Raw genomic sequence first — 16,151 nt, 5'->3', positions numbered from 1 at the left:
TGCGAACGTTTTTTCCAATCCACGAATCATATGTCCACAATCGATTTCCAGAACGATCTTCAAAACTTTCTGCTATTCAGCTGGTACCTCTCCAATCGAGTCAAAACTTTGTCCCCAGAGTCGAAAAAGTGAAAAAAATTCAAAGGAAAATTCAAAGCGATTCGAAAACGTACCAAACGAAGCTAATGATGCTCTGACTGCGCCAAGTTTTGCTCTTTAGAGTTCGCTCTACTTTTTTACAAAATCCTTATATTTATTATTTATAAATATTATAAATAAATTTACAAAATATGGATTTAAAGGCGACCGGATAACTTAGATTACATACTCGCCTTAATTGAAAACTCTACTGCCCTTGGGATATGCACTCGCGACCACCCTTATATTATTCTGTTAATGGGCAAATATGGAAGTCTCACTACAGGCGTGATTCCTCTCTAGCTGTGTCTATATTGATGCGATTAGTATGGCCTGATTATCTTATCTATAAAAACACATCTGATATAACTTCTTTTTTAGAAAAAGAACAACTTTGGTTATAAAATAATTAACTTTGTCAACTTTTGCTAAATTGCTTCATATAAAAATGTTCTTTTGGTGGATTGGTCTTTTAGATGAACCCACGGAACAAAATCTTCTATACTCCATAAGTCAAGGTTTCTGTCTTTAACGAACTTGTTTTTGTACGAATTTTACGTAGAAGTTTTCAACACATGCTAAGGACTGCAAATTATATTTTGTAGTATATCGTAGACGTGACTTTCCAAAGTCGATTGCTATCAACTGCGGATGTATCGGTGAAGTTTCAACTTTTTATTCCAATTTTTTGGGTCAACGGTTGTCTACAGGCATTGTGATCGCGGTCTTAGAAAAAAACAATGTGGTTTCTTCTCATAATTCGTGTGACTTTGTATTACTGCCGGTATTCCGAAACAGTAGTCACACTAAAACGCTCCAGAATCAATTTGTATTTTACTTTATAAGACGAGGTTGTCAACCCACGCAAATCATAAACAAAAAACCATCTTGCAACTTGTGGTGTCCATGTGATATAGTCCCAGTCCCATCTCTGTTCATATATGTAAAATTTTCTTTGAAGTGTATTCTGAATTTCACGAATTGTCTTCAATTTCATTTATAGCTTTGAGAAGTGGGGAATGCGTGCTTCCCATAAAACATCAATTTCAATTCATTTGTAGAGTGTTTCTATTCAGCAAAATTTTGAAGGCCGCAAGATTTTTCGTTAATTATTTGCAAATCAATCGAAACTATTTTTGACTTTTGAAACTTGTACATGAGCCTCAGAAACTTTTGTAGTACGTTTGACATCGATTTTTGCGGCATATTGTAAGCTGACTTCTTTGTTACGATATGGGCCATTAGCAGTCATAATTGCGTTTCTAGACGGACCAAACCCTTAAAACTCTAGCACTAAGCAAATAACATATGTGTCAGTTTAAATATTCCTATGCCGTACTTGCTAGCCTGAATGCTATATATATATTTATATAAAAGTGGAATCTAGCTTAAAAATGCGCTTTAAGTATGGTTTCATTATCGAATATTCACTTATCAAGGTCATCCATTAATTTCTCTGCACATTATCCATTAAACTGAATCTTGAATCAATAAAAATAACATAAACAAATATTGTTTACTATTGAAAGCTGCATAACAAACCATAAAAAATTTAAATAAAATTCTAACGCAGTCGTAGCGAAACATGGCGAAGGAGGACGTTGTAATTACATTTTTAGCGCAACAGCGTAATTGCAAAACGGCAAAAGAATTATAAAAGATATAAACTTATATGAAATTAAAGGAAAACAAGTAACAATATTATAGTCGCGGAGGGGCGATCATTACCAAATACCCTACGCGACCCTTCTTTTGATGTAATTATTCATGTAAACATTTTCAAAATTTGGCATTGCATAAATATGTCGAATGTATGTATGGTCCGATCTGAACCTTTTCAATAGCATTCGCCCTTGGTCAAAAACATGTCGGAGGTGCACCAAATTTCATCAAAATAGCGCAAAAATTACGCTCTATAAGTTGAACATAAAAACATAAGACGGACAGACGGATTGTGAATCGATCGGTATAATAAAAGGTACGTCTATCTCAAATTGTTCTGGCTATTGAACACGTCCGCACTAACGTAATAATACTCTAATATCGCAGATTGTGTAGGGTATAAGAAATAACAACTTTATAGTCGGGCAGCACCGATCGGTTCGCTTAATACAATTTTCATTTCTTCTTGTAATAAAACGCTACAAACTTTATCTTGTTTCCATAAAAAGGCATACGTTCATGCTGGACATCAAAGAAAAAGAGTTATAGGATGGCGCCTCAAAGCTTGAGCTAAGGTAGTCCAAATTTAGCAAAATTAATTTTCTTGTTACCCGCCTATTATTATTTTTCATCTATTTTCGTCATTACGCATTAAAGATTACACTCCATTGCTATGTAAATGCTTTCGTTTAGTAAGCACTCTTATAAGGTAAAATAGAACGTGAAAAACACTATATATATGGTTCAATTTTTGTATAATGCATTTTACGCCTATAACGATTTTCACCAAGAAATGTTAAAAGTATAAATTTTTTGCCTTATAAAAGCATAAGTTTTGTAGAAAAGATTATATGAGAAGGTTATATGAAGAAGTTCAACTATAGGTCCATTCAATACAAATTTCTCAAGTCAATTTAGTAAGCCATGACGCTATTGATGAGCGATTTCTGTTGGGGAATTTTGTAAGATGAAAATTTCTTTCATCCAAGGGCTTTTCCAAAGTAACGCGTTCTACGAATAATCGCTGTAGAAATGGTCCTTTCCAATCCGTTTTCAACAGCGTTTCAAGAACGTTCGTCATTCGATCAAAACACATCAGAGTACCAAATTTTATTAATATATCTCAATAGATGCGGTCTGCAAATTGCAAAAACCCAAATGTGCATCGGCAGACAACAGACAGGCGGGCGATAGAGCTTAACTTATTTCAGAAAATGATTCTTAATCGATCGATAAAATAAAATGCAGGCCTATCTGTTACATAAATATGCACAAATTTACTTTGCTCACCATGTCAAGGGGTGCCTAGCGGTGCAACTAGTCAGAAATTATTTTGCGACACCGAAAAGTAAAATATCGCAAATCATTATCTGCTTTGATTATTTCTTCGACATATCGGAAAACCTGTCTGGACAGACAGCTCTTTAATATATTTCGGAGAGACTCACCGACCAATTCAGAAAATATATGTCAATTTTCAGGCTTCTACACAAGTTAAAATGTGTGAACGCAGAGCGACATTAAGATGTGACTAAAATTTCTTCCGCTATCTCTTTAGCGAGGAAATTCCATGTTTTTTAAATGGTTTTCTAACACAAATTTCTGAATTTTCGTTATGGGATAATAATATAGCTGCAGTGCACACTTCTTATCTTCAATGAGCAGAAAAACAAAGAAAATGCATTTGTTTGACTGACAACAAATATTGAACTAGAATACTACTTTAACTATTAACCTTTGCATTGAAGGAAAGTTTTCGCATTAGTAAAGCAGGCGACAATTATTAGGAGGTAAAAAGGTATTAAAAGAATTTTACGCGAAACAACAAACGAAGAAATAAATGTAATAAAAGAACTTCACCTATAGCGAACGACCTCAGGCAGCTGTCAACCTAAAGCTGTAATCCGAATATTTACTAGTGTTGTTTAAAAGTTCCAGCTTAGTACGGTCGATAATAAAATGGAAAAGTAAAATTGCTTAAATTAAGCAAATCCATGCTTTTAAAAACTCTTAAGAGTCAATTGTCGCTCGCAGGCAGACGTTGAGATGTTTTTCCTTTTTGCTGATTTTTCAGAGTCATATATTATTACAACACTATCTTCTTATGCAAATAACGCCAAGTGCTACGTATTTACAAGGTGAATGTACAGGCGGCTTCGCCTTAACATGGTCAGTTCGTGGTACACCAAACCTTTTGCTATTTTTCTATTTAAACTAAAATATCATATAAAATACTATAATTGAAACTTAGATATAACATAAATCAATCAAGCAGGCAAACTATATAGCGGGTAACGGCTCACAATTCAATACCACACAGCATCCTGTAATGATTCATACGAAGGGCTTTTTAAAATAATATCTTAGATGGGAAGTGGTTGAAAAACTGAACCGATCCGCATCATATTCATAATAAAAGCTAACTCTATCTCAAATCCTTATGGTTGTTGCAGATGTCCGCAGAAACTTAATATAGCTTTGTACCACAACTGTTGCAGGGCAAACAAAATGTAAATCGTGCTTTACAAGTACCGCGTTAAGCGGGGAAACACATCTTCACGTGCGAAGGAGCTTACAATCCCTCCTGAATTTTTATGAGTGAGAGAAGCCTACAAGAGGATAGGGACAGATAGACTAGGCACTTAACAAAATCGATTTAATTGTTTATGCTTATTAAAAATATAAGTACTTTGTAAAGTCTTCAATAAATGCCATAATATATAGCGAATAACAAAATTATCGGTGTTACGAGCAACGAAAAGGAAGAAAAATGAAAAATGCTTTGGTTTCCTTTTTTTCTAGAATAACAACAAATATTAAGGAGAAAACTATAGGATAAATATTGAAAATATTGAATTATGCTGTATTACAGTTAAACAAAAAAAAGATGTGTATTTAATTGCTAATAAATGGGTATTTATTTATACATGTTTTTGGTTCAAATATATGTTTTTTTTTTCATTCAGTGCGCAATATAATCGAATGGCTAATGAATAATATTTATCAGAGAAATTGTAAGTAAACAAAAAACCTTATGAATAAACACATATACAGAATATACAGAACTATATACATACATATATATAAATATATATATACACATATATATATATTAATTATATTGAAATACATATATATATATATATATATATTTGTGTTTATGTATATATGCATTTATATATATCTATGTATATATATAAAACACGCCACGATATTGAAGCCCCTCAAAAGACGTAAGAAACAAAAAGAGAGAGAGAGAGAGAGAGAGAGAGAGATCAATGTTTTTGAACAGAATTTTCTATTTCTGAGATACTGACTGAAATAAAACGAATGATACAACAACAAAAACCATAACAAACAGTTTGCCGGTTTAAGTGAGAACAATGCCAACAAGCACGTTCGCCATTCGTATAAATACAAGCTACACGGGCACTTAGAACATCATTAACGCTGAGAATATCTTAACGGGCGCAGTAACGTGAGAAGAATTCAAAAAAAAAAGAAGAAAAAAAAAATCAAAAGAAAAGTTTGAAATTTAGAAATTATTATTAAAAAAAGTGATTTTTGTTTTTTTTTAAAAGTTACAAAAATAATTTGTCTATTTCAAAAGAAAATAATAGTGAAAATATATTAAGTAAAAAAAAATTAAATAATATTTTGCATAATGTCTGCATCACCGACCGCTCGCCAAGTACTAAGCATGCCTGTAAAAACTAAGAGAATTACTATCTCTGATCCGATCCAAATGCCGGAGGTATATTCCTCTACGCCTGGCGGTACCATGTACTCTACAACACCTGGTGGTGAGTTAACCAAAAAAAAAAAAAAAAAAAAAAACTGATGAAATCGATTGCAGTAAAAAAGTGACTCATAATAAACCAAAAAAAAAAAAGCCAAAAAAAAGGAGAAACAGTGAATAAAAAACTTGAAATTTCTTCTTTTTTTGTGATCATTAGTATTATTAAGCAGAAACGCGCTTGGTAGACTTATCAACATTAATTTCATTGCATTACAGTCGTTGCAAGACTAATGTTTAGTCTTTTTTTTTTTTGTTTTTTTCTTTTGTTTTGTTTTCATTTGTTTACGACTTTAAAATATACTTACTACGCAGTTGTATATAAATGAACTCTTTTTTTTATTTTTTTTTATTTTTCTGATTTCTCTCTTTATCTCTGCGTCTTTTGCAGGCACTAAAATCATATACGAACGTGCTTTCCTAAAAGAATTGCGTGGTTCACCGTTAAGCTTATCGCCACCGGTTAATATACCGGTATGCTTGTTACGCGGTACCCCTCGTACACCTTTCCGCAAATGTGTGCCACCACCAGCAGATTTAGTTAAGAAGACAGAGTCGCTGAAAATCGAGGACCAAGAACAATTTCAGTTGGAACTGTAAGCTGCAACAGCAAACAAGCAACCAAACCAACTACATATTCTCCTGCCTCTTGCGCCTCAATCAACTTATAATGGCTGATTGGATTCGCATATATACTTTAAAAAAAAAAAAAAACAACAACAACAACAACACCAAAAGTTTCGAAATTGTTTAGTTGTACTTGTTACAAGTACTGTTCGCAAGCAATTCCAAAACTGCCCCTGTATTTCTCCATATAGCAGCGACAAACAACAAAGCACATCTACGAAGATGGAAACCTACCTTTAGTGTTTAAGTTTTGCATTTAGTTTTTTTAGTTAATTTTTTTATATCATACTTTTCTTTCTTTCTTTTTTTTTTTTTGTTTTTTTTTTCAACTGTTCCGATTTTTCTTCGTTTTTTTATTGTGGAAAGTTTCAAAAAAGAATATGTTTTCTCTTATAATATTTTGACTTCTCAGTCATATTGACTGGACTTGTATTGTAAAGCAAAAAAAAAAAGAAAACTAAGAGTTTACATTAATTTATATAATTTGTTTTTCAATCTCATCTAAACGTTCAAAAAAATAATATCATTGTGTATCATAAAATATATAAGATTTTGTTATATTTATAAAAGCATAAATTCATATTAAATTAATTAAGTACAGAAAATAATATAAAAAATAAAAATATTTTTATAAAATGACGTAAGCATTATTTAATTTTATTAAATAAAAATACAGTTCGTTCCAATTATTATTATATGTCGTCTCCGAGGAGTTTGTGCAATGTATGAACAGCTTCTGCTGTTTGGCTTTCTTCCGCACTGATGCACCAAATCTCAATCTTTTACTTTTGGAAATTCCAGTAAAAACTGCATCCACGCTAAGGACTAAGAAGTTTACTTATCGACCAATTAGCCGAACCAATAGGATACATACGTCTAGAGCCTTCATTTTCGAAAATTTCTACATTTAAGATACTGTTCGTGACTATTCTCTACACAGACAACACAAGTTAAGCCACATTGGCTTCATAAACTACTTCTGCTACGATACATTCGTTCGTGGTTTCATACCTTTGCTTGACAATGAAAGCAATTTCTTTCATCAATTGAAAAGAACATTCAAAATAGAAGAGATGCCATACGCTATGCTGCCCGCGATAGACAACACGCACTTTGATAGCGGTGTCTTCATAGCACACTTCGCTTTATCGGAATATCACTTGGATTGATTTTTGGAGATATCCCTCGAAGGAGGCTCAAGGTGTTTTCGCGTTCTTTTGACCAAATCTTTTTTTAATGACAGGAAGAAGCAGCGTACAGATAGATATTTCTGTCGAACTACAAAGAGTATATTCTTGTTTCAGGACACTAAAGCTTAATACTTTGTAGACAACTCATTATAACAGTTTTTGAAAATCTTTGGGCTTACCTTTCGATTATCCAAGAGGCGACCATACCAAGTTTCACAACCGTGCTTAGGAAATGTTGCCACGCGTACACTGTTTCATTTTGAAAACGCTTTGAAATGATTGAAAATGCTTTCCGTTACTCTTTATGGGTTTGTTAACAAAGGCAATGAAAACAATTTAAAAAAATAAAAACCAAACAAGTAAAAAAGTTATATTCGGCTGTCACCGAATCTCGCTTACCCACCCACATTAAAATCTTTGAAGCCCCATGCTTTTATTAATTGTCATAAAAAAGTGAGAAAGACAAAGACTTCACTAAAAGGTGTTGCTCGGAAAACTTCCTCTACCTATCGCTATCGTGATGTCCACCAAATCTTTTTTAGAATTAACACACTTGGCTTTTCGCATTCTGCTCTCCAAGCTCTTCTAATTGACACTCATATCGATGGTAATATTAAGAAAAAATTAATCGAACCCCACGTGGAATGCTTTATGAGATAACATTCATTCATTCATTTGAGGAATGCACAAATTAGTTTTAGTCTTGTTTATCCTATAAGTAATAAATATAAAATCTGAGAAATCAGTGAAAATAATGAAAATTTATTCACTTGCAACGTTGTGTGTGCAACGGCGATTTTCTCATTTTTGCATAGAAATAGTACAGTGTTTCGTAAGTAATTGTGGAAAGTTTCAGACTTTTTTCTTTCACAATTTCCGAGTAATCAGCAGGAACACCCAAATTTTTAGTTTACAAAAACGGAATTGCGTTCAGCTTACGCTTCACTGCAGGTTTGCGCTTTGACCAATTTGGCTCATTTGGCTCGCAATCTTTCCGCGAAATTTGAAATTGATATTTTCATTTTTGCGATCGGGAAAGTGCCAACAGCAAACACCACACAAACACATAGACGGACAGACATGGCAAAATAAATTCACAATTTCACGCTAGTCAAGAATATATGCACTTTATAACGTCTCTAAAGCTTCCTTTGGGTGTTGCCAACCTTATGACATTATGAGCGTACCCCTACATTTCAGTGGTGAGTGTAAAGATAATAAAAGTTAAAAATGTTTACAACCAGATAATAAATCGTGCATTTTAATTCACAGTCGAATGAATCGATTGGCTGAAGGTAGCTCACACGTTTAGCGGCGATACGCTGGACTTGCTTGGTTATATTTTCAGCAGAAACCTCACAGAGCGCTAGGCATGTGAGAACGCATTGTATTTACAGCAAAAGATTAATGAATTCGGAAATAACACTGTTCGTGTTTAAATTTGTGGAGCTGGTAGGCAGCCGTTAAAAACGAACGAATTGCGAACGGTTCAACTCTTGAGAAGATTACTGTTTTGTTCGAGACGATTCTTTCTGTCCGTTATTTACTGGTTATTTGAATTAGTTTGTAACTATTTGTACTTAAAATGTCAAAGAGTTGAGATGCACTAAATTCCTTGTTGCTTGACTCGGTTTAGTTATGTGACAAACGTTCACTGTGGTAAACTAAAATAGTAAACTGGAGCGTGAATTTCCATAGATGATAGTCAAATGGTAAGTGAGGAAAAGGGCAGGATCCACAATTGGTAAAAGAACAACACTTAGTGCATGCCGTGTGTGTACAGTATTTGTAATTCAGACATACAAGGCGTAAGTTGTTTTTTTTTTTTTTTTATAGACTATGCATCTGGCAACAACAAGTGTCGCAATACCTGTTGATATTGCGACACAAAAACGCTTCTTCTAACAACAAAAATTTCGTGCTTTATGTCATGCGATTTCATTTTTTCTTTGCCCCGAACGATGCCAAACAAACACTTTCTTGCAATTTATCTTAAATGGGGATGAGAGGAAGGTCTATTTTGAGAACTCCATAAGGGAAGGTTCTTAGGAAGATCGAGACGTATCGTTTACTTCGTCTACGAGGCTGAATCGCTTTGGCAGGTGACCGATATACTGTGTTTGGCGGGACCATCCCGTAGTTATATGAAAAGTGATCGAAGAAGTAGTCCGATCCGAATCATTTTCAATAGAGTTCTTGCAGGGACAAAAACTCTTCACCGTAGCAAATTTCATTAAAACACAAGAAAATAGAACGGACAGAGGAGCTGAAATCGATCGGTATAATAAAATGTAAGTCTTGCATCACAAATGTCTATATTACTTGGGTTTCACTAAAAATAATAGCACAAATATAAACTGTACGATTTCATCTTCTGAAGAGAAAAATGGAGTCGATACAACTTTCGCGCCATAGCCATCTTTTCTGTTGCTCTTACTCGTCACAATTCTATATCTAGATTAGCAAAATAAAAATTTTGTAAAAATACTCAAACCCCGGTGAGAGTCGGCACATTTTTTAATTAAATCTATTTCTAAAATAAAATTTCAAAGATTTTGAAAATTTTTTTCTGTTTTATTTTAAAAAAAATTTGCGAAAATCGTTCGTAGAATCGGCAAGTTACCATTTGCCGTGTCTGCGAGTACAAAATAACGATTTTTTTCTTATGTCGAGAAAAACGCATTAAATTCAGACGAACGATCAAAAAAAAAGTGCTTTCATTAAAGTATGCTCCATCGCTAATCACATCTCTTTCCCATCTTGCGAAGTATTTATTGACCGATTTTTTCACATCTTCGTACGAACCAAAAATCTGATAAGCAAGTGCGTGATCTATCGCTGTAAATAAGAGTAGTACTCGGGATGACGCGAGTAGAGTATGCTGCAAGGCAGACAACTTCGTATTTCCAGAGTACTTCCGCGATGCCATCGTTATCGATTAATTTTTCCATAAGTACACACGCCTGTTAAGTTCGGTAGATTCTTTAATAATACAATGTTTTTGAAAAAACTGTGGAACAACAATGGAAAACTACAGATGATGAAATTTTTATGAAACTATTATTACATACTCGATGGGTTTACTAAGTCGTCTAAAATGGGAAATTATATATGTTCTTCACGTAATGAACATCTCAAATACGTTTTAAATTTTAAAAATATTTAATATTTATTACAATTTGTTATTTATGCATGTAAAACGTCATTTACAGTATGGGTATGACAATACACAAGGAATTTTAATGAAATCGTGCTTTTGGCTTTCAGAAAAACAAATTTTATACTTTATACGAGAGATAGTATGTTTTAAATAAGTTCTGCGCCAATAAAATCGTCTGTTTTGTTCAACAGATTTATAATAATGTGTATTTGAATAAAATATTTTTGAAAATTGTTTTTAAAAAGTCCTCACACAATAAATTCATCCCTTAAATTTTGCCTTTTTCACCGAGCACTCAAGTTCTTTCGATTTATAACATGAAAGGTAAACATATAATTATTTTCATTGGATGCGTCGTAATTCTCTACAAGAATGATATGATCTAAGATTTAAAATTTTGTTCCCGATAAAGGCTTTATGCTTCTTTGTGTTTAAATCAGCTTTATTTGTGCAACGCTTACAACATTTATGTTTACGCATCAAGCATTTCAGAATACACCTATAGATAATGTGTATACCTAAGTCATGACAGCATTTCTTATTCACTTTAGCCACAAGCGTTAGTCTCTTCCCTTTATATATTTCCCTACTTGCCCGCGAGCCTGCGGTCTCAATTGCACATACTAAGTCAGAAAAGCGAAAGAAGTTTAAATTTATGAAAATTCTAAAGTGAAACAATATTGAAATTGAATCTTAATCGTGTATATGAGGGAAAGAAGAAAATAAGTAATTTTTAAATCTTTTATTCCCTATGTCTCATATACATATGAAGACGTAAAATGTTGAAACGATTGCTGCGAGAATTCGCAGTGTATTACATGAAATCGTTTAGAAGGATCTTTATGGTTCATTCAACAGTGTCGGCAATGTACAAAATCGCTATCCCAAAGTTTACGCAAAATTTGGTTTAAGTAGAGAACAGAGTTATTTTTTTTATTGAATCGCAACGCATATAGGAGAGGGTTAAGTGTGGAATAGTACATCGGCCAAACGGCCTCAACGGCTTTACTGACACATGCGGCCTTTATTTTTAGGTGTCACTTCTTGCCTCAAGTGAGCTTTACAAGCACATATATTATATTCGATATTATCATTTGAACAGATTGTTATTGGACATGTGGCGTCTTCAGCAGCACCGATTAATCCATTCTTCGTGAATTTTTCAATTATTCTCTGCAAGCTCGACGAAGTTAAATCAACATTTCGACCATATTTTGTACGAAAATTGGCGAAGTGTGGCCTCCACAATTTCATTGCTTTTGAAATACTGCTCAACAATAAAAACGCGCTGCTCACTTGTAAAATTGTTGAGGTTGCCCACACTTTACCGCACGAATGGCGGCAAATTCAAATCTTGCGGAAATTGTGGGACATCCCATATGATTTTAATCACAAGTTGTAGATTACTAGTACCACTGTTCGCTTGGGAAAAGGACGTTCGTCTCAGATATCAACTTCTTAATAATTTGATTTTAATATTCCTAGAGGATCTGTGGATATTTAAAAATTAATCAGTATAGATCCACTTACGCAGTGCTTGAGCTTCTTAAGACTTTACGCAAAAGCTGGAATAATGTTTATTACCTTGTTTCCATATCATATTCTATACATATGGTCGGAAATACCATTTTCCTTGACCGAAAGTACTCAAAGTTAAAATAATACCTTTTTTGTTTTAATATTTTAATGAACAATTTAAAAAATAGAAAAATCCAAAAATAAATATTTTTTTTATTGCTGCATTTTGTACGCGGAAGAAACATTTTTCCTCACAAACCGTAACGTATCGAAAAACTACACACTTCAGGCTAATTTCGGCTTTTGATCTTATGGTTAACAATCTTAAACAACATTTTTAAAGCTTAGGTCAACTTAGCAAATAAAATAATTTCCAAAAATTTAGAAAACTCTCGCGAAAAATGATTTTATTTTTTATAGCATTTAAGTTTTATATATTTTGCCTTATAGAATAGACGTACTTATCATCACTTTTGTTTTCCATATTAACTCTTTTTTTTTACACGGGTTCGTTTCTACTGGATCAAGTAATTAATTAAAGTACGCAATGCTGGTTGTGAAGGCGTCGAATAATTCCAATTTTGATGACTCGCCGTATAACGCTAAGGTGCATAGTACAACAACAAAATGATTTTTCTGTTCTGTTCACTTTAGGCTAAGAAAAGTTGTATTGCGGACCATAGTGTACTGGCACGCTTAAGTAAAATAACACAATTAATTGATATTCGAGCTTATTCGAGTCAAAAAGATATAATAAATTTGAGTAGCCATGCTAGGGCTAGTTTTAGTCGGCTGGTCGTGCAGCCCATGGTTATTGCCAATATGCATTTCTGGATGGTACGAGCATATGCAATTTTCGTGTCTTTTCCTTCGTTCTCTTGCTGTCACAAACTTACACTTAATAGTAATCTTAAGTGACTTTCTCCATTAATTTATTTTACTTAAGTCAATTCTACTTCATCTCCAAGTCAAGTCCTGAATTGAGATAATAATGAAACAAGTAAATCTTCTTCATGAGGACGCAATTCGGTTTTCAGATAGTTCCCTAGAACGGCCCCATTTTAAACTGCTATCCATTAATGCAGGATAGGACGTAAGTGAAGTTTTTGATTAGCGCTACTGCCATTGCTCCGAAAATGCTTATCACTTTCAATTACCCTTGGCATGCTGTTAATTTTATGAGCTCGTAGGCACCTTAATTAAACCAATGCTTGGAATCTTAACTAAGATATTCATATTCGTCAAGTCCGTGTAACATAAAACTTCGCAATGACATTTGCTCAATTTTCATGCTAATAAAACCATCTCAGTCTACAACCATGAATGTGATTTGGATTCATTACTGTGCTACCGAACCGTGAGAACAAACCACAGCAAGAAAACATTTTCGGCATCAAGTACCGTGCAAAGGACATTCTCTTTTGATATTGTGCTTCAAAATACCGAAAGGCTTTAAAAGTCAAGCGGACAGCTATTCCGGTATTCAGATCTCAATTTTCGCTGGACGATATTATAAGACAGAAAGCCGCGTTAATATCCTCGACACAGTCAAGAAATTTTAGGCAATGTTTGGGAAAAACTGGAAATGTTTTTTGAATTTCAACTTTTGACATGTAACGCAACCATCGAAAAAATTGCTCTCTTTATAATACAAATCATCATCAACTAAAACTTCTGTGCTTAAAGACTGCTTACAGTTTAGTTTTGCCCCTTCAATTACAATAATGGCCGAATCATCTGCACTCACCATCTTTACCTCAAAAAAAAAAAAAAAAAAAAAAATCTCCGCACTTGGCCGACTTTTTCTATTCTAATAAAGATACTTTAAGATCGTCGATAAAATATGCCTGAAAGATTTGATTGCTGTATCCGTGGCAGTTTCTGGATAATAAGTAAATATACTAATCTTCAATTTATTTTACATTGCAGGTGGGTCCTTCAACCGATTGGACCTATTCTCAAGATTAACATGGCATGTATGACCTTCCAAATGTTTTGTCAATTTTTAAACGTTATTCTGCTGTTTTTGCGACCAGAAGAATGTTTCGTACAGACATCACACGGACAAACAGACAGACATGATTAAACCGATTAAAAATTTGATGCTGATCAAAAATGTATATACTTAATGCGGCCTCCAAAGATTGCTTCTAACTATTGCAAACGTTTTGACGGCTGGCAAATGCTCCCATCTTTCGGTAAATTTCATTATAAAAATAAAAGAAAACTTCTGTCAGCTTAAAGCTTAAGATGAAACTTTGCTAATGATGTATTTTTTTTTTTTTTAACAAATATTTATTCATAAATTTTTTTTTTTTTTTACGAAAATAAATTGTATCGAAATAAAAAAAAAACACATTTTATGCACAAGAGAGATCAAATATTAAATCAAAATTTTTAACTTAGTGTCAACTTAATTTTTATTTGCTTTTTTATTTATTTATTTTTTTCTTTTTTTTTTGTAAGCACATGCATAATAATAAATCTATATAAAATTCGTATACAAAACAACGTTGACAATGTGTGTATGTGTGTTTGTGTATGTGTGTACATTTCTTTCTAATATATTGACAATTTTAAATGTTTTAAATTAACAACAACTAATTATTTTTAGATTTTTTTTTTTTTTAGGCTCTTGAGATAAACTTTTACAATCACTGACTGCTTCGTTTTTTTTTTTTTTTCTTTATTGAGTTTTTTTTGCTAAAAGCTTACTGCACTTATTTGTATTTTCACAGAAATTTTAAATAGAGGGCAAAAAGGATATTGAAATCATTTCATAAATTTATAATTTTTTTATATTGCAGTTGGTAAGATAACATTTTAAAAAATAACATAAATCATAAATCATTTTCATTTCTCTTTAATAACTTAAACTTAAGGCGTGTATATAAAGGGAAACACAGTAAATGGAAAATAATTTTTAAATAAAATCTTAGCAAAATTAAATAAAAAAGAAATAAATTGTATTGGTTTTTAAATATACAATAAAAAATATCAAAAAAAAAACAAACATAACTAACAAATATTTATTATGTAAGTCATACACTTAAGAAAACACATTAATCGTCGTTATTCACTGAATTCTAGACATTTCAAAGCAAACTAATCTTTAAAAACAATTAGAAAAGAATGATTTATCTATCTCTCTATTATTAAGGAGATGATGTTTCCATTTTTATGCCGGTTAGATTTTTGTTTAATGTCCTCTTACAAACGCTCGATCGGAGTAATTGTAATTCTACGTTTGTTAATGAAGATTAACTATTTTTTTTCTCTTTATGTTCATAATCAAGTTTTAAATAACAATTAAAAAATTTAATTACCCAGCAAAAGTTTTATCGATACTTTAGCTACTAAACTCTTGCAGTTCATAGCAATTACCATATGTGGCTTATCACTTAAACGCATTCCATTTATTTTTTATATACTATAAGAGAAAGCTAGAGATTCATTATAATGGAGCTTTAGATGGATCCTTTGTCAGTTTTTTTTTTTTTAAAACATGGTACATTTACAACTTGTCCGATCTTGAATATTATTTTTTATAGTAAAGGCTATTCGCCAGGTCGACGGTTCGGTTTTAGATATTTCCAGTTTGCTGCACTGACGGACTAATGACTGTTGTTATTCAATATAAAATAAAAGATACCGATGTTCTTTGCATTATATTCAATCCTTTCTTTAGATATGGTGAAAACATAACCCGAAATTGATCGGTTCCAATGTTTGAGAAGTTCTTCGAGATCGATTTTTTCTTAAATGTGACCAAGCACTCAGGTTGATGATTCCTAACATGACGGCAGACGGAAAGAAGTGAAAGAGATATGGATGTAGTCGCAGCCTAGAATAGATGTGCCTAATCGGTAAGTGTTATTTTTACCGACTGAGCACACACCGTAGCTATACGATCAAAGCGCTACTCCACCACCAACTCCTCAAGATCGCCTAATAACAAATGTTGCATCACAATGTTCCCCTAATCACCGGACGCTATGCTCTTTCTTCCAGCAGAGCAGTTTTGAAAAAACTACAGAACAGAGAACAACAATATCTGGCT

The 16,151-nt window shown here is 32.9% G+C and overlaps 1 protein-coding gene across 1 annotated transcript; it reads left to right on the top strand.

Annotated features, from left to right (window-relative positions):
- The first annotated feature begins 5,390 nt into the window (after positions 1 to 5,390).
- Positions 5,391 to 6,295, top strand: LOC119633335 (eukaryotic translation initiation factor 4E-binding protein 3). The gene is made up of 2 exons (XM_038026838.1): positions 5,391 to 5,603; positions 5,988 to 6,295. The coding sequence occupies exons 1-2, from the start codon at positions 5,465 to 5,467 to the stop codon at positions 6,194 to 6,196; spliced, it is 348 nt and encodes a 115-aa protein (XP_037882766.1). The 5' UTR covers positions 5,391 to 5,464; the 3' UTR covers positions 6,197 to 6,295.
- Positions 6,296 to 16,151: the final 9,856 nt, after the last annotated feature.

Source organism: Glossina fuscipes, unplaced genomic scaffold (genome assembly GCF_014805625.2).
Source record: "Glossina fuscipes isolate IAEA_lab_2018 unplaced genomic scaffold, Yale_Gfus_2 2, whole genome shotgun sequence".
Classification (NCBI taxonomy): domain Eukaryota; kingdom Metazoa; phylum Arthropoda; class Insecta; order Diptera; family Glossinidae; genus Glossina; species Glossina fuscipes.
The sequence above is the reverse complement of the archived record's forward strand: the minus strand, read 5'-3'. Positions and strand labels throughout refer to the sequence as shown.

Coding starts and splice junctions, on each gene's coding strand:
- LOC119633335 (XM_038026838.1), top strand. CDS start 5,465: ATGTCTGCATCACCGACCGCTCGCCAAGTACTAAGCATGCCTGTAAAA. Junction 5,604..5,987: donor GTACTCTACAACACCTGGTG/GTGAGTTAACCA, acceptor CGTCTTTTGCAG/GCACTAAAATCATATACGAA.